Source organism: Vulpes vulpes, chromosome 12 (genome assembly GCF_048418805.1).
Source record: "Vulpes vulpes isolate BD-2025 chromosome 12, VulVul3, whole genome shotgun sequence".
Lineage (NCBI taxonomy): Eukaryota > Metazoa > Chordata > Mammalia > Carnivora > Canidae > Vulpes > Vulpes vulpes.
The window spans coordinates 6,116,729-6,134,952 of record NC_132791.1 but is presented as its reverse complement, the minus strand read 5'-3'; the positions used below and the strand labels follow the sequence as shown (position 1 = coordinate 6,134,952).

Genomic DNA, 18,224 nt, shown 5'->3' with positions numbered 1-18,224 from the left:
TGCTCGGGCGGGGATTACGCAAGGTGAGCGTGCCCCGTGTCCACTAGAGGGCAGCAGAGAACTTCTAGAAAGTCCACCCGGGTTTGCTCTGCGGACTCCTCGCAGACCCTGGCGGAGGCCTAGAGCCAAGGCCCACAGAAGGGGTAAAAGCAGCGCTAGACCCTGGCCTTCCTCGCCCAGGTCGGCTTCCGACCCCCTGGCCTCTACCTTGGCCTGTCCCCCCTCCAGCTACCGAGCTGGATGCTTACATGGGGCCCGTTTAGAAAGTTTCCTCGGGGCACCTGGGTGGCTCAGTCGGTTAAGCGTCTGCCTTCGGCTCAGGTCACGATCCCGGGGTCGAGGGATCAAGTCCCCACATCAGGGTCTCTGCTCAGCAGAGTCTGCTGCTCCCTCTGCCTGCTGCTCCCCTTGCTTGTGCTCACTCACACTCTCTCTCAAATAAATAAAATTAAAAAAAAAAAAAAAAAAGAAAATGAATGGTTTCTTGGAAGATCCTCCCGGTGAACCAGGCTTGGGTGCCACTGCTTTAGACCACCAGGGCGGATTAAATTCCTACAACATGCCAGGCCCCTCGCGGGGCGCCCCACAAGCGCATCTTATAGAAGCTTCCGTCACTTTGCTACAACGGTTGCTCTATGTCACAGATAGGGAAACTGAGGCACAGCTGGCGCAGAGCGGGCGGGTCACCCCCCTCCCCACCTGGCAGGAGTCAGGCTTACGCAGGCCTGTACCCCCCACTCCCCCCAGCCTAGAGCATGCCCGGGCCTGCCACACCCACCCAGCGCTATGCTGGGCTCTTAGCAGGTGCTCAGTGAACACAGGCCAACTGAGTTCCTTAGCACCGGGACGGAGAACCGGCCCCAAGAAGGCCCACCCAGCGGGAAGGCAGCCGAGCGAGGCGGGGAGATCGGAGCCGCTCCTCTGAGTCCTTAAATCACGACCAGTGAATGACGGGGAGGCTCAAGGACACAGTCCACCCGAGATGCAAAGGGGCTTTGCGCCGGGATGGCGTTTCCTCGAGTCCCCAGGTTTGAATTCGTCTGTGCGTCGCAGCTGGGAGGACTCGTTGGGGCCTGGGTGGACCCCAGGGACTTCACCTTTCCGGATCGGAGTTTTCCCTTCTGTTGAATGGGGTGAAGAGGGGCTCAGGGGGAGGGAAATGAGCGGGGACGTGTCATGTTCTCGCTCCTTGGACAAGCAGAGTGGAGTGTGCCCTTGGACGTTGTCACTCTAGCCTCCCGACGGCGGGAGGGGCGGCCTCGCTTGCAGAGTGAGTCACTTCAGAGCTGCGTGTCCTTGTGACCCGGGTGACAGAGCTCGGGACCCACCCTCGGGCTCCCTTTGCACAGCTCAGGAAAGGGCTTTCCCCAGGGAGTAAACGTCCAGGGAGCTGCCTGTGGCCAGGGCGACGACACCGGTCCATGAAGGCAGGACCTCCAGGGGCCTGCCCTGACTCTTGGCCCACCCAGTTCATCACCCAATGTCCTCAGGCAGATGAAAATAGCTCTTTTCCAAAGCCTCGAGGCAAGCTGGGCCTTTTTGGAAAGTCCCCGGGGCCCTCCGTCCATGAAGACGAGTCAATGGCTCTGAGCCCTGGCAGTGCGGCACGGGCTGTCCCCGGCTGTTGCACCGGACGGCGGGATGGCCACTCTCTCCCCGCGACGGTCCACGCTGGAAGAGCCACCGAGGGGAAGGAGCCGGCAGGGTGGCCCCCCACCAGTTCCCGGGTCCGAAATGACCGGAGAGCAGATACTGCCACAATTCCTCTCCTGCAAGTACAGGAACGCTGCTTGTTTGTGCGGACAGCATCGTTGCTAATAACAATAGCCATCAGCATTCGCATAGCACGGACCGGGTGCCAGGCTCTGCCCTCAGCAGTTTATTTCTGTTCTTTATTTTGAAGACGTTATTTATTTATCCATGAGAGACACAGAGAGAGGCAGAGACACAGGCAGAGGGAGAAGCAGGCTCCCTGCAGGGAGCCCGACGCGGGACTCGATCCCAGGACCCCGGGGTCACACCCTCAGCTGAAGGCAGATGCCCAACCACTGAGCCCCCCAGGCGCCCCATGCCTACGTTTTAGCAAAGAACAGTGCTCAGCCCAGCAAGCTCCCCTCCCCCCGATACTACCAAGGCCTTGCCGGCCTTTGGCAAGAATCTGGTCAGTGACTAGGCTGGCTCCCACGGGGGGTCGGCAGCGGGGCAGGCTTCGAGGCCCCACTCCTGACTCGGGTCCTGCTGTGTCACTACAGCACCACCTGTTTGCAAGGGTGGCTGCAGCTCCCGGGTCGTGGCAGGCCCGTGCCCACCCGCACCAGCATAAAAACAAAGGAAGAGACTGTTGTGCAGCTCGACAAGGACCCGGCCCTGGAAAAAGTCATCTGCGGGAACACAAAACCTTCCCTCAGAGGGGCTGAGCGCACCCCGTTGTGCACCAAACCGAAGGTGAATGTGGGGCAAAGGCATCATCAGACAATGGGGAGAGACCCGGGGAGAAGGGGGGGACGCACGTCGGAAAGAAGGCCGGTGCGGCCACAGCGGACAGAGGGGGGCCGTGCGGATTAGCAGTTGGCTCTTTACCCTCTCACGCTGTCTGCACCTCGGGGGGTCGAGCTTGGGGCTCATGGCCCAGAGGAGACCTCGAAGGCCACCCAAGGACCCGCAGGCGTGTCCTTCCGTCAGCTTGTGTGCCCCACGATGACGCCGCCAGCCATGCCCCTGTTCCTGCGCCGGCCTGGAGGGGTGGGGTCCACAGGGGCCTGGAGAATTCAGCTAGGACTCTAGACTTCTAGATCGGTCTCCAGATTTGCCAGCATTCTAGAAACGCCTGGATGGCCTTCCAAGCTCTGCTGAACATCCTCATCCCGAGCCAAGGAGTCCAGAGAATCCCTCCCCATTTCTACACAGCGTTGTAAGGTTTCCGAGAGATCATTTAAGGATTTGGTATTCTGGAAAATTCCTACAGTGCTTTAGGATTCCCTAGAGCTTCCCTCAATTCTTCATGTGACAGACACCTTCCAGGCTTGACAGTTCTGGAGAACCGCCACCCTATTTCCAGAGAACTGCCCCCCAAATTCCAGCGTCCTACAGAAGGCCTGTAGGGTTCAGGCCTCCCTCCAAAAGCGCCCTCTGGAGTCCTCAAGCTCTCAGCAAGGACCCCTGGGCCGGGAGAGTCTTGATGCATTACTGGGGTCCTCTGGAATTCCCCCAGGGATTCAGGATTCTGGACACGTGGCCGTTCCTAGAGTGAGGATGACCCGGAGACGGGCACACGGCCTGTGAGGTGGGGTGCTGGAGACTCGTGTCCTTGAGTGTCTCTCTGGGGAAGTCAGTGGGGGTTCTGCTGAGCTGGAACTTGGAGCCTGGAAAATCCTGGCTGGCTCCAGCGGGAGGAGGACTCCTCCAAACACGAAGTGAACCAGCAATAGCCAGGGTCCCCCTGGGTGGTCCTGTCCACGCTCCCCAGGCCGGAGGAGAGCTCTCACGCTCGGTGCCAGGGGTCGTCCCCGCCTGGGGCTGGAGACCTCCCAGCACGCGGCCCGACACAATGAGAGATGAGCGCTCGGGGAGGGGAGGAGCCCAGGCTCGGACCTGCTGAGCCACCGCCACCGGAGCCCAGGTGGCACCAGGATTCCTTAGAGAGAAAGAGGCGACCGTGTGGCATCAGCCGGGTGCACCGCCCTCCCCTCCTTCAGGTCTCTGCATGAGCGTCACCTGCCCGCGGCCTCTCCCGGTCCCCCTGCTAGGGCTGCGCCCACCCTGGCAGGTGGACCTCTCGCTAGGTTTTGCTCCGGGGCATTTATCACCCAGTTCCCTGTACTCCGCTCTTTTTCTTGTTTGTTTTTGTCTGTGTTCTGCGAGGGAAGGATTCTCAGGCTTTGTTCAATGCTGGCCCAGGGTGGGTCCCCCAAGGGGATCTGTTGAACGGATTTTTGTGGGGTTTTTTTTTTTTTTTTTTGCACCCAGATCATCGATTTCATCAAATGGCCCATGTTGACCATAAGGTGCCTTTGGCTAGACCATCTGCCCCAAGCAAGGCCTGGTGCCCTACTCTTTCCATCTGGAAGTGGATTCAATCCCCACGACTGTCACGGGGGCAGGTGACATGCGACCGTGTGTGGTTCACTCTCTGGACTCCACGAACCACGGCCCACTCTGCCCGCCCGGGGCCTGTGTGTCTGGCCATTACACCCCCACCCCCACCCCCACCCGCCCCCGTCCTGGGCTCTGCCTCCCAGAGCAATGGCTTTCCACGGCGTCTCCGCTGCCGAACCCCCTAGCATGGGACACCTGGCCACTGTGAGCTTCCCGGGCAGAGCCAGCTTGTCCCTCGTCAGGCCTGTTCACCGCCCTGGTTTGCATCCATGCCCATAGTGTTGAATGAATGAATGAATGAGCCCTACGGGTCTCAGTTTCCCTAACTATAAAATGGGGGCGTTAGATTAGCCCCGGTGGCTTCTTCTCTAGTGAGGCCTCGCCACCAGCACCCCCAGTGTCTCATGTCCCGCCTGGACCTTCCCCAAACTGTAGACCCGTTGCTTCCTCCTGGGATTCAGATATTCTTCACCTCCTGACCCTCCTTGAACTCAAGACACAGGGAGCGTCACCCCCCCCACCTTCTAACTGGCTGAATGCCAGAAAGTGACCCTGGGAGGAGGGTTCGAGGCCTGCCCGAGGTCACGGCAAGTCTGTGGCATCAGAACTCGGATCTCGTGGTTCCTCCAGCACCAGGGCACGTGCAGCTGGCACAGGCATGAGCTGGCACCCGTCCTCCTGCACGGACCTCCCGCACGGACATGCTCGTCATTCGATTTCCCCACATCCGCGCAGGTGCATGTAGTAGTTGCTCAGTTAAGACCTGGGCACCATATGAAGGAGATGGCAACCTGGACTATTCCTGATCAGAAGGGGCACGCACCTCTGCCGAGAGTCCTTGCCCCCTCCTCAAACCCCCCGGAGGGCCCCCTCCTCTCTGGGATGCCCCAGGCTGAAGGAAGTGCCTGAGGCGTGGCCCCAGGACCCGGACCCGAGACAGGACCAGCCACACTCAGAGCCGACGCCTCGGTTTATTCATCTATTTCATCACCTGTTCCTGGCTTCTCCCAAATCCAGTGTCATCTCCCACAGTCTGGGGCCCTACCCTCCCTCTGCTCCCCTCTGCTCCCACCAGCCCCTACCCGCAGCCCCTGGGCACTACCCTCTGCCCAGAGCAGCTGCACTGAGCGGACGGGGAGACCGAGCCCGGGAGCGCAGAGCCCAGCCAAGGTCACACGGTGCACTCCTGGCTTCCTGCTGTGCCCTCAGCAGGGCGGGAGGACGCGGCTGGGGCTCCGTGCAGCCTCGCTGGGGGGTGGCTGGCCCCGGCCGCGCCGCAGGGAGCTGCCAATCTGGTCTCTGAGGGCCTCCAGTCTCCGGGCCAGGTTTGGAACTGCAGCCCCACCTGGGGAGCACAGTGACAGAGACTCGAGGCCGTGCTCCCTTGGGCCCCTCCCCGCCCAGACCCATCAGCGTCCCCACACTCTCTGGGGAAGCCTCAGGTGGGCCCCCGCCCCTCAACATACACCACGGGCTCCTGCACCCATTGGGACATACGGGTGGCCCCAGGAAGAGAATTCCAAGTTTGGGAACTGGGAAGATGTCACAATCGCCTCTCAACACATCCTATTTCAGAGATGGGAAGACTGAGGTCTGGAGAGGGTGGGTTCTGGCCCAAGATCACACACACACACCGATAGGGGCCCCCCTCTCTCTCTCTTCTTCACCTCTCAGCACTGGTGATGTGTTCGGGGTCCCCATGGGCAGGGGGGGTGCAGAGGGTACCACCTCCTCCTCCATCAGCATCTCCGCCAGGACTCGGGTCTGAGTCCAGTCGCTATGACTCCTGGGCCAGGGTGGGTTGGGTGGTGGGAGGTGAGCCTTCGAGGTCCCAAGCCTCCCCCTCCCCCCCAGCATCCCAGGGCTGGCCCACCTCTCTCTGGGACACTTGGCAGAGTCAGGGTTGCCTGGGGGGGCCCAGGGTGGGGCCTGGGCACACAGGGGCATGTCACCCGGGGCCTTAGGGCCCATCACCTGCAGGAAAGACCAGAGCCCGCACTGGGTGACCCTGCCTCTGTGGGCCCCACCTTCCTGGCGCCCCCATGGCGCCAACATCTCTGCTGACCGAGCCTGCCTCCGCGGGGCACCAGGAATATCAGGTGACCTCAAAAGGGGCAGGGTCTGGGTCCCCTTTTTTGCAGGCATCGGGTGGCCCTCCCTTCGTACTGTCCTCCCTGGAGATGAGGAACTCCCTGAGGGCAGGAATCACACCAGGTCTATGTCTGAATCCTCGGTGCCCGAACAGGGCCTGGCACAAAGCTGGGCACTTGGGGGAGAGGGACCGAAAGAGCTGATGAACACGTGAGTGAGTAACGTGCGAGGGAAGGGGTGAGTGAGCCAGCGGCTCCGTGGGCTCCTGAAAGGCAGCAGGATGGCGGGGGGGAGGGAGAGATGGTAACCAACCCTTCTGAACCCTGCATGGGAGCCCAAAGGTCCCCCCTCACCCCATGATGCAGCCTAGGACCCCAGAATTCTGGAGCCCCCCCAGGCTGCTGACCCCATGGACCAGTCTCCAGCTTCCCCCACTTCCCTCTCCTCACCTCCCCCACCCCCCCGCTTCCCCCTTTCCTACCTGGGGCAGGTGGAGATCCCTACGTGGGCAGGCCCAGTGGGCCAGGGGTGCTCGGCACAGGGGACAGAGGTGGCAGCAGGGGCAGCAGCAGAGGGGTGGCAGGGCCTGCAGGAGGGCGTGTTAGACGCTTTGGGCCGTTGCTGCCGCTCACCCCTCCCAGCTGGGCAGAGACTCACGGGGCACGGGGCAGCTGGCACCATCACACAGGGACACGGTGGGGCCGGGCCAGGGCGTGGCTGGGGACCGTAGCAGGCACAGAGGAGGCGCCTGGAGGGAACAGGGCGTCTGTGCCTACAGCCCGCAGGCCAGCACCAGGCTGGCCCCCAGGTCTCCCTGTGAGCAGAGCCTCGTGGAGCACGGCCGACGTGCCAGGGACCGCTCTCAAGGCTTTACACACGAGCTCGTTCAGTCCAAACTTCACAACAGCCCCACAACGCAAGCCCCGCAGGATCCCCAGTTTATAGAAGGGGAAGCCCAGGCAGGGAGAAGTGAAAGGACTCAGCCAAGGTCACACAGCAGAGCTGAAATTGGGTCCAGAGGTCAGACGCCCCACCGACCGGTTCACCGGGCCACCCTCTCCCGCCTGCCCTGTGTCCCGGGCCCGCCTCCCGTGCTGCCCCCGCGCTCACCGCTCCAGCTCGTGGACCTGCTGGGCCAGGAGGCGCTGTTCATCCCGGGCCCGGGCCTGGCTACTCTGCAGCTGGCTCTTTTCCTTCCTGGGGGGAGCAGGCCCCAGGAAGGTGAGAGGAGGCACAGCTACCGCCGGGGGTATGGGTGAGCCCCCCTCTCTGCGGGGGAGTACGAGCCCCGGGAGCAAGGCGGGACAGAAGGGTAGCCACGGGTAGGGAGCGGGGAGCTCGGCAGGGGCAGCCCAGGGGGTCGGGGTGGGGCACGGAGGCCCCGGGCTCAGGTGTGCCCTACCTGAGCCTCTCGTTCTCCAGCATGAACTCCTGTAGCATCCCATAGAGATTCCGCTGGGCCCAGGCCACCCGAGCCCCACTGAGCCTTGAGGCTGCAGGGGAGGGGGAGACGGCTGGGTCCACAGGAGCCCCAGACCCTCTCCTCGCCCCACCCCTGCTCCAGGGAGCTCATACCCTTGGGGTCTATTTGCCCCAGTTGGGCCCGCAGGCAACGGTTCTCCTCCTGGAGCTGCAGTATCTCAATCTCCAAACGCGGGGGTTGCTTTGCCACAGGTGACTGCAGAGAAGGAAGCCCAGAGCTGCTGTTTATGGCTGTACGAGCTGTGCACTGCACAAGGGCTTCTGGGGGTGGGCGAGTAGGAGCCGCGCTTCACTGGCAGCCTGAGCATCCTGGCACAAGGCTACATCCGCCTGCAGGAGGCACCCTGTCCTGATGGTATCAAAGTGCCAGTAGCCTTAGCGGCATGCCGGGAGGGCCTACTCCCAGCGGGACCCTGTTCCAAACCCTGGCCCAGGTTCTGACCCCAAACGAGACACTACATCAGACCTCAACTCAACTCCGACTAATCGCGGTACCAGCTGGAATCCTGGCTATCCCCTGAATCATGTCCCAGATCAGACCAGACCCCCAGACGTGCCCTAACCCGGCCCGAGAGCCTGACCCCACCCTACCCAATCACAGCCCCATCATCAGGGCTCTGACTCAGTCCCAGACCTCCCATGACACCACACAGGCTCCGGCTACTGCCCGAGCCCCACCTGTCTCCTCTACCTGTCCCCTCCATTCACCTTGGGGGCCTGTGGCCGAGTGGTGACCCGCTGAGCTCGGCTCGCATATCGCAGGGTGCTGAGAGTCTCGGGAAGGCACTGGGCTGAAGGGGACACGCAGGCCACCTGGGGGGGGGGACCACCTGTGAGTGCTCCTCTGGGGCCCCGCCCTCGGGAGCCATCGCCCCCTGCCAGCCCCCCTCGGGTACCATGAGGGTGAGCCCGCGTCCCCCCAGAGAGTCTGCGAGCAGCTTGGTGAGCTTGCTGTCCCGGAAGGGGATGTGGCTCTGCTTCCGCTGTGGGTCCAGCAGCAGGGAGATGCAGTGACCTGGGTGGGGGCGCAAAGCCAGCAAGGTTACAGCTCTCATCCGAGGCCGCCCGGCCAGTACGCACGGAGCTGGGATCTCCACCCAGGCCCGTGTGATCCGAAAATCCCCCTTCCCAAGAGATCTGGTTACTCAGTCAGACTGGCCTCTGCCACCAGACTGGGGCTCCTGAGGGCAGAGACGGCCTCATCCGCCCCCGAGCTCCAGGGCCACCAACAGACCTGAACACCCCTGAACCGGGCACCCAGCTGGGGTGTAGGAAACGTCTGACAAATGGACTGAATGAAGGAGTTCCCCGAAAATCTCCCCACACGTGCCGCAGAGGGAGGCTGGGGGCGCAGCCCCGAAGGAGCTCAGGGCCCAGTGGCCAGGGGTGGGGGTGGGAGGGTCACTGAGGCCCTTCCCCTCCCTGGGCCTCAGTCTCCCCCAGCGCCCACGGGACAGGCTGAAGGTCGGAGGGCTCGTACTCTGCACTCGAGTGTTTCTCTCTCAAATAGAAATGTACCTTATAAACTCTCAGGCTTCACGGACTCGTGAAGTCCTAAGAGGGGAGGCACCAGCCAATAGCGAGGGGAGGACAGGGGGAGGCATGTGGCTCCTGGGTCACTGCTCTTGACCCTCCCAAGCCCCCTGCATTCCGTCTCCTCTGGTTTCCCCCACAGCTGGGGGTCAGGCTCAGAGGAGACTCGAGGCGTCCGCCCGGCGGCCCCGCGTCTCACCCAGGGCCAGCAGGCTGCGGTTGATGCTGTTCGCCTCGAGCATCAGCTCCCCGCGGGATCCTGTGGCCGCCACCTTCTCGCTGCCAGCCAGGTCTACAAAGCAGAGCTTCCCCCCAACGGGGGGCTCCCCGGGGTCCGCTGGAGGCATCTGTGGGGCAGGGGGATCGGGGCTCGATGGGGACTCGGGAGCGGCCGTCCCCACCAAAGTCACAAAGCCAAGGATTTCCACTATTACCTCCGCGCATGCCCAAGTTGGTTTGTACATCCAGAGGCCGACCCTCGTGGGTGGCCCCGGGCCAGCTGCTTCCCCACGTGGGGACACTCACAGTTTGGCGGCTGATGTAGAGCGTGAGCAGGGCATGGCTTCGGCTGGAGGCCTGGTTCAGGGTGTGAGCTGAGCTCCGACGGCGGCTGAGACCTAGAGGGGAGAACAGCAGCAGCTGCACCTGGCAGGAGGAGCAGGTGCTCGCCGATACGGATAAGGCAGCGCGGGCATCCTGGGAGAGGGGCCCGGGCAACGGTGCGGGGCTGCCTCTAGCACGGACGCGTGAAAGGAAGATGGTGACAACTGAGCAGAGGAACGTCAGTCAGAGTCACGCCTTAGGAACACCTCTCCCGTTGTGTGGAGAGAGAGAGAGACTGAGGCAGAAAGACCAGCTCTGGGCACAACTCTGGGGCCAGGACCAGCGTCCGCTGTCCCTGATGCCTGCCACGGGGTGGCTGCTCAATAAATATCCGATGAATGCATGGGACGCAAGGACATCGTGGGCTGGCCCAAGAGGTATGACCTGTACCATCAAGAAACTGGAGAGGTCTGGGGGCCTGGAGAGGAAGAGGGATGTGGTTTGCAGCACGCAGGGGAACAGACTGGAAGGGCAGGGCCCTGGGACAGAGAGACCATGACCCTGACCACACCCTGCCGAGTCATTACCCCATCATCAGGGTTCCCAGAGTCTGGACAGCAGAATCTGCAAGCCTGGGGTGGGGTGGGGTGAACATCTCTGGGTTGTGTCTGAATTGTTGGCTTGCTGGCCCTTTTCTCCTGCACGGGTCACCTCAACCCACAGCTCCAGCCAGGGGCTCCGAATGGCTGAGGAATGGGTGCCCCCCACCCCAGAGCACCCCTGCAGTAGTACGCACGCACCCATTTGCAGAAGTTCCATCAGGGCCCCCAGACTCCCAAACTCCACCACCCGCAGCTGCTCCACATAGAAGCCCCGGGTCTTGTTCCAGCGGACAGGCAGGGGCCGGGCAGATCCCAGGCTCAGGAGGTCTCGAACCTGAGACAAGGGCGGTGGGTGAGGGAAGGGGCCCTGAGCCCACGTTCCATCCACCCCCAGACCTTACAGACGACAGTCCCCCAGCCTCCTCTGTCCCTTGACCCAAGTTCCTGGGCGAGAAATGCCCCTCTCCCCTGAGGGCTGTCATTCATCTCCGTCTCCCACCTGCTCATTGTAGATCTCCAAATAGGAGGCCCGGAGGGTGACAGGTGCACCCAGGTGCTGCACGCGGTCCAACAGCCAGGCGAAGGTCCTCTGCATGATGCCGGCTAGGTTGGGGGGGACGGGCACCCCCTCGCCCTGGGGGCAGAGACAGCTGAGCCAGGGGCTGGATCCTGACCATCGCAGCGCCAAGGAGCAGTCTAACTGCCCTCGTGGAGGGCTGCCCTCTGCGCCCGAACCGTGCGCCTTCCCGTAGACACCGCCGCGTCCTCGGTCGGAACCGTCACTTGCGCTTAGAGGCCCGAACTGACGGCCCCTAAGTGAAGCGGACAAAGGTGGCTGCGATCGGGCAAGTGCCTTCACCTCGGGGTCCTCAGTTTCCTCGTCTGCAAGTAAACGGGCCCGGGCTGCACGCAGGCCCTGCCCCGCTGGAAGCCTGCCCGCCTGCCCGCCCGCGGCTCCCCGGGGCTCCCCAGGGCTCCGGCCCGGTCCCCCCCCCCCCTCCCGCGGGGCTGCACCTGCGCTCGGCGCACCTGCGGAGGAGGCCCGGTCAGCGTGTAGGTCTTCCCAGAGCCCGTCTGGCCGAAGGTGAAGACGGTGCAGGAGAAGCTGCGGGCGGCAGGGGCGCGGCTGGGCCCGGGGCGGCGGGGTGGGGGTCAGGGGTCGCGGATCCCGGGGCGGGGGGGGGCTGGTCCCGGGCGCCCGCCTCACTCACCCCCGCAGCGCCAGCTCCCCCAGGCGCCGCACCCCGCACGCCCGGAACACGTCCTCCTGCGAGCGCGCCCCGTCCAGCACCGCGCCGAAGCGGAACGCCACGTCGGGGCCGCCGCCCGGGGGGCTCACCTGGGGGAGGGACGGCAGGGGCGGGGCCTGGGGCACGGTCGGGGCCTGGGACACGGTAGGGGCGGGGCCTGGGGCGGGGCCTGGGACACGGGTGGGGCGGGGCCTGGGGCGGGGCCTGGGACATGGCCAGGGGCGGCAGGGGCGGGGCCTGGGACACGGCCAGGGGCGGGGCGCGGTGGGGGCGGGGACTGGGGCGGGGCCTGGGACACGGTCGGGGAGGCAGGGGGCGGGGCCTAAGACACGTCGGGGCGGGGCCTGAGACACGGTTGGGGCGGCAGGGGGCGGGGCCTAAGACACGGTCGGGGCGGCAGAGGGCGAGGCCTGGGGCGGGGCCTGGGACACAGTCGGGGCGGCAGGGGGCGGGGCTGGGGCGGGGCCTGGGACACGGCCAGGGGCGGCAGGGGGCGGGGCCTGGGACACGGTCAGGGGCGGGGCGCGCTGGGGGCGGGGCCTGCGGCGGGGCCTGGGAGGGCGGGGCTCACGGGGCGGGGGTTGGGAGTGGGGGCCTGGGACGCTGTCGCCCCGGGGAAGGGGCGGAGGGGCCTGCAGGTGGGTTGGGGCGGGGGAGCGGGCTGGGGGGAGTTGGGCCGGGGTGGGAGGGCTTCCTCACTTGCAGAGTCCGGGTCCCCGAGCAGTGCAGCGCGCTCTGCTCCCCTCGACGCAGCTCGGCGGCGCTCATGGGGCGCACCCTGGGGTCCGCGGGGGAGGCAGATGGTCCATCCCGTTGTGGTCACGGGTTGGCCCTCGCCCCCCTTCCCTGCTCCAACCTACCTATACTTACCTGAGCACCACCTGGATGGGCGTTTCTGGCCCCTCCAGCCCCTCTGGCCCCTGCTCCAGGCTCCGCGCGGGGTCCCTGCGGCAGCAACGAACTTACCATCCCGGAGCTCGGCGGCTCCCGGAACCCCCCGGACCCCCCCGGAACCCCCGGAATCTGTGCTTACCCGTCGGGAGAGCCACGCTTCTCCATGTCCTGCTTTGCACACGGAGTTGGCTCCGCCCGAGCCCCGTTCCTTTCTCTCCCCCACTCTCTCCCTTTTCCACGCGCTGGGACTGGCTCTGCACACCCTACAGCCCCCACCCCCTTTCCCCCTTCTCAGGCAGCCATCCATCCGGAAAGGCTCGGTCCTGCCCTGGGCCAGCTAGTTAAAGATTTACCCACCTCCAGCCCTGGTGGAGAAAGGCTCCAGCCAGGGGACCCCTGGCCAGGGGGTTCTGGAGTTTGCTCTTGCCCATTCCTATCAGGAGGGACCACCCCGCCCTGCCTCCTCCCTACACAGGTGGGGATGGGGAGGCAGGGATGCAAAGGGCTCAACCAGGGCCTGGCAGCAAGCTCGGGCAGAGCGTGGACCGGGCCCTTCCTACTCTCCACCTACACCTCCTCCAGCTTCGTGATCTTCCTCCCCGGCTTCCCCTCCCTGGCAGCTCCAGCTACCTGGCACCCCAGGCCTCAGGGAGGAGGCAGAGGTGTGTGGGGGTGGTGGTGCCTAAAGGGGTGAGAGGAGCCCAGGTTTCGGCTCTTGGAAGACCTGGCTGGATTGAGTTCCTGAGCCAAGCTGACCCAAGGCCCATAAAGAACCTGGTTAAACATTGGACCACCTGCTTCTCCAATGCCAAGGCTGAGCTGAGGCCAGGGCAGCTGTTTAACCCTCTCCTGGCCTGGCTGTCAGGAGCAGCAGAGCTCTCAGCGTCCGTGCTGGGGTGGGCCAGTCACCCATTCAGTCACGGTGCCCGTGCTGGGCACCAGGGCAAAGGAATCCCATGGTCTTAAGCAGGGACACAAGTAAGAACAGTCCAGTGTGCAGGGATTTGGGGGGTGGTTCAGAGCCCTGTAGCAGCAGGCAGGTGAGAGCCGTAGGTGAGGGTGTTCTTGGCGGAGGGAACACGGTACAGGAAGGCTGGGTGGGGTGGGGAAATGTGTGAGACACATAGAGGTGTTTTGAGACTCATGGAGGGTACATGAAGGAGCCTGGACTCCCTCTTAGGGAACCAGGAAGACGTCGAAGGGTTACAAATGGGGAAATGACGTTATCAGAGAGGCATTGTTATTATTATTATTGCCATTCTGGCTGCCTCTGTACAGTCTCTGAATATTTCCCTAAACTTCCCCTCTCCCTGACCCTCCTTAGCATGAAAGTCTTAATAATCACCCCCCTTTCAGTGTAACATGCCTTATACCACCAGGAATGAGAGCCAACTATGAGAGCCACCCAACTAGAGCAGGACTCATCTTGGGTGGCGGTGAGCTCCCCAGGCACCGGAGGAGTGCAAGCAAGAGCCAGATAACTTTTTGTCATAGGGCCCTCTAGGTGGATCTTTAGGGAGATTAGGTAGGGCAAAGAGCCACTGCCCCCAGCCCTGCCACTTGAGCAAGTAGTTCCCCCTTTCTTACCTGGTTTCCTTCCTATAAAAAGAGATTAATGATTTCACATAGTTGTTCTGAGCTTTCAATGAGCCAGTGTAATTGAAAGTGATTCATACATTGTAAAGAGTCATCTAATAGCAAAAATAAAAGTCCCTAGATGATCTCCAAGATTCCTTTCAACTGTGAAGCTCCGTAATCGGTTATATATTTTTTTTCTTTTTTAAATCCTGGAGGTGGATAGGACAAGAATTACTATTCCTGTTTTACAGATGAAAAAAAAAAAAAAAGGAAGAAAAGAGAGAGGCAGGCAGGGGAGGTTGTCTAGGGGGAAAGCAGCTGTACGTGGTGGAACTGAGGAAAACCCAGAGCTGTGAGCTGGTGCTGGCCTGGGTGCTGGGTGCTATGGCAGGTTGCCTTTCTCACTTGTAAACTGGGTAAGAGAACAAGCTGCTCCTTTAAATGTCCCTAAAAGGGTTAAGGACTACCAGTCATTCACATCGTTGTGTGCTGGGTTTAATCAAATTGCTGTTCCTCTTCAAAACTGGACTGAGATGGGGGGCACCCTGGCGGCTCAGTGGTTGGCCATCTGCCTTCGGTTCAGGTCGTGATCCTGGGGTCCCGGGATCGAGTCCCATGTCGCGCTCCCTGCACGGAGCCTGCTTCTCCCTCTGCCCATGTCCCTGCCTCTCAATCTCTCTCTCACCCTCTCTCTCTCTCTCTCATGAATAAATAAAATCTTAAAAAAAAAAAAAATAGACCGAGAGATGAGGCACACTGAAAGGGTTTTGAGAAAAGTGCCAAGCCAAGGATATGTGCGTGATGGGGTGTGATGGGCTGTTGGGCGTGACTTCGGCAGGTCAGATGTGTCCCTCGCTGGATGTCCACAAGCAGGCGCAGGGTTCTGGTTCTGTTCTCTAACAGGGAGCCAGGACGTCTGCTACCCTTCACTTGTGAATTCGTTCAGCAGCTCTTCTGCATGAGGCCTCCTCTGCGTGCCAGGCTTCTAGGCCCTCGAGAGATACATTAGTGAACAAACCAGACGATGCCGTCTGTGGGGATGCGCAGCGTCTGGAACTCCCACACGTGACGGGAAAGAGTGTGAGGACAACCGCGTTCTGAAAACTCTTTGGCTTTATCGAGTAAAGCTAAACCTGTGCCTATCCCGGGATCTAGAACTCTCCCCCAACCTAGGTGTGTGCCCACTAGAGCTGGACATACGCCCCTGAGACACAGACAGGGACAGCCAGGCTGTATTAGCCACCAGCTCCATCACCACTACCACGGTTCCTGCCTCCACCCTGGTCCTCATTACCGTCACTCTATTCCCAACACCAGTGTCACCCAAGTCCTCCCACGGCCACCAGTAGCTACAGAAAGAGCAGTGCCTGCCCTCACTGCCACCGTCACCACCATCGTCATGACTATGACCATCGTGATGGTGATAGGAGTAAACGCCATTTGTGCCTATTCATTTGTGAAAGTCAAAGACACAGGCCCTGCCCCCCCCATCCAGGGGTACCCCTGACACAGCTGGGGCTGAGTCCCTCTGTGTCCCCCTCCCCTCCTCACCCTGTCCTGGGCCTGTGCTCTCTGCACCTGTTTGCCAGGAGCCCTGGGACTCCCCGTGGTGGTCGAGGGAGGGATGGAGGGATGAAGGTGTCCAGAGGAAACAGGATTTTAGAAGCTGGCGGGGGCGGGGCGGGGAGGGGGGTGGTGGGGAGCCCTGCAGGGGTGCATCTCCAGTCCTCACCAGAGGGCAGCAGAGCACTGCGCCTCCATGGCCCGAGGCTCATCACAAAGGAGTTTTGTCCTGCGAATCCCCGCTCTTTGCTCTTAGCACAGGTTTTGTCCTGAGCGTGTGCGCTGGGGAGAGGCTAGCCGGCCTGCTGCGGTGGCCTGGGGAGCAGGCCTTCTGGAAGCGCCCGTGGAGTGAAGGAAAGCAGGCTTGAGCCGGCAGGGACCCTCCTCCACCCACTCCTGCTCCCGCTTCAGCCCTAGACATGCCCCTTGAGAGAAGTCCTACCCTGACTCCCTGGGGCCTCAGAATAAAGTCTGAGCTACGGAGGCTGGGACTTGGACTCTGGCCAGTCGTGCTCTACCTCCTGCTGGCCCCTGCAGCGTCCCTCCTCTACCCGCCCCTCCCCTGCATCCTGCGCTCCTGCTCAAACCTCTCCACCTTTGCCCCTGCCGTTCCCTCTGCCAGGAGTGCTCACTTCCATCTGGTGATCGGTCCCCCAAGCCTTATTGTAGAAAGTTTTCCCCGAACCCCTACCCTACAGGTCAGGCTGGAGCCGCCCTGTCCCACAGCCTCCTGGGCTTCTCTTCTTATGTACTGATCCCATTGCCTCCTGTCTTTGGGGGTGGGGGGCGGGGACTATGTCGGCCTCATCCCTGTAGGGTCCCTGAGCCAGCACGGGGCCCTGCACACAGTAGGAGCTCAGCAGATGTTGGTGGAAGGGAGGTCAGGAGCCGGGAGGGAGGAAGGGAGGCTGGTGGGCAGGCTGCTGGGTGCAATCCCTGCATCCCTCCCTAACCTCAGTCTCTCCCTTCCTCGCCAGGCTAACCGCAAACACTGAACTTCATGATGTAAGGATTCATTTAGGGCTCGTTTATCATGGAAATCATCAGCTCCTGCCACAAAGCTGCTCTCAGATGTGCCCAGAAGCTGGGTGACATTCTCTCAGCCCTGGCCAAGCTGGCCTCTCGGACCCCACCATCTGCTACAAATTTAGAATTCCCAGAGGGTGGGGGACAGGCTCCGCTGGGCCCCTGGAAACCCAAGTGTCCACGCCCTCTGCTCTGTCCAACACATGACACGGAGGGCTCATCCCCATTTGTCAGGTGCGGGATGGAGGCCCGGGTGGGAGAAGGCCGAGCCCGGTGTGGGGCTCGCATCCTGCAGGACAGCCTCGCACAGGACGGAGGTGGCACAGACAGGAGGAGGAAGATGGTGAGGAAGAAAGGTCTCCTTTTGCCACATGACACTCATCTTTCATTGTTCCTCTTGTAACCCTCACCCCCCAGGGGAGGAAAAGCCAGATGGGTCCAAGGCTTGTTGTGAAATTTTCCAACAGAGCTTGATGTAATCGTTAATTAAAACGTGAATGTGGGCCATGGGATTCATTCCACAAAATTGTCCAAAGCAGGAATTGTCCAAAGGGATGATTGCACTGACTTCTCTCTGGTCCCCTGCCCCATGTACAGACGGGAAAGCCGAAGGGGGGCACCCGTACGGGCGCGGGGAGGACCGGTGATTTTATTTTACTTTATTTTTAAAGATTTTATTTATTTATTCATGAGAGACACAGAGAGGGAGGCAGAGACACAGGCAGAGGGAGAAGCAGGCTCCCCGTGGGGAGCCCGATGCGGAACTCGATCCCAGGACCCTGAGCTGAAGGCAGACGCTCAACTGCTGAGCCCCCAGGCATCCCCCAGGACCAGTGATTTTAAATTGAGGTGCAGAGAGTCACCCCCAGGCCACCACTCTTTCCCCCTAAATACCTGCCTCTTCTCCTCTGAAACCTTGCACGGCTCCTCTGACGGGGGAGGGTGGGTGCTGGCAGCCGGGTGGGGCTTCCCGCTCCACCAGGAGCTCGGCCAGGGTGGGGGTCTCATCCCAGGGCCCACACCGGGCCTGTCTGGTGAAGACGTGACCGTCCACCAAGAGGAAGTGAAACGTCCGGAGGCCAAGCTTGGTCTTTTGGTGAGAACGAGCCTCTCAGGGGTGGTTGTGAAATCCAAGGCCCCGGGGTTGTTGAAACCCCCCGTTGTTTCCAGGATCCCGGCTCGTCTCCCTAAAAACGTCAGCGGCTTGCCCTGAGTCAGCATCAGTCAGGAATGACTTACCTATGAGCGGGACGTTTTCATCGAACACGGCCATGTCGACACGAAGGAGTGTCAAGTGCCATCTGTTGCACCCTGATGCTCCGTGAGTCTGGAACCATCTAGGACAGAGGATTGGGAGGTAACATTTCCTGAACCCTGGACGCTCTTCCTACCTCGTTGTATGATTCAAATTCCAAGCCACCGTCTGGCACCAGCGCTGTGAGTGTCCCCATGTCGCATCCGGGGCCTGAGGATGTTCAGCAACTTGCCAAGGTCCCACACCCACTAAGCGGCCGCCGCGGGGTCCGTGTCAGGAGCCCGTGGGCCGGCGTCCTCTCTGCGTGGCTCC

The 18,224-nt window shown here is 62.0% G+C and overlaps 1 protein-coding gene across 11 annotated transcripts; it reads right to left on the bottom strand.

The window, feature by feature from the left end:
- Positions 1-5,047: 5,047 nt before the first annotated feature.
- Positions 5,048-13,139, bottom strand: KIF12 (kinesin family member 12). Of its 11 annotated transcripts, XM_072727568.1 has the most exons (21): positions 13,121-13,139; positions 12,630-12,658; positions 12,467-12,541; positions 12,296-12,374; positions 11,558-11,685; positions 11,376-11,451; positions 10,846-10,980; positions 10,545-10,680; positions 9,727-9,818; positions 9,401-9,548; positions 8,565-8,683; positions 8,377-8,481; positions 7,762-7,864; positions 7,589-7,679; positions 7,297-7,383; positions 6,844-6,934; positions 6,668-6,772; positions 6,200-6,451; positions 5,969-6,069; positions 5,763-5,881; positions 5,048-5,440 (listed from the first exon to the last, which is right to left on the bottom strand). In XM_072727568.1, exons 2-21 carry the CDS (start codon positions 12,653-12,655, stop codon positions 5,301-5,303), a joined length of 2,208 nt encoding a protein of 735 aa, XP_072583669.1. In that variant the 5' UTR covers positions 12,656-12,658; positions 13,121-13,139; the 3' UTR covers positions 5,048-5,300. The 11 variants fall into 11 exon arrangements, 8 of the variants coding, with proteins under 8 accessions (XP_072583669.1, XP_072583665.1, XP_072583666.1 ...); XM_072727564.1 differs by lacking the exon at positions 13,121-13,139 and having other exon boundaries at positions 10,846-11,228; positions 12,630-12,921; XM_072727565.1 differs by lacking the exon at positions 13,121-13,139 and having other exon boundaries at positions 6,200-6,361; positions 10,846-11,228; positions 12,630-12,920.
- Between the last annotated feature and the right edge of the window lie 5,085 nt (positions 13,140-18,224).

Bases quoted from the DNA above. Each gene is read 5' to 3' on its own strand.
- KIF12 (XM_072727564.1), bottom strand. From the start codon at position 12,797: ATGGATGGCTGCCTGAGAAGGGGGAAAGGGGGTGGGGGCTGTAGGGTG. The intron at 11,229-11,375 runs GTGCGCCGAGCG...GTTTACTTGCAG, and splicing joins TGACCGGGCCTCCTCCGCAG to ACGAGGAAACTGAGGACCCC. The intron at 5,441-5,762 runs GTGAAGAAGAGA...TGTGCTCCCCAG, and splicing joins CACATCACCAGTGCTGAGAG to GTGGGGCTGCAGTTCCAAAC.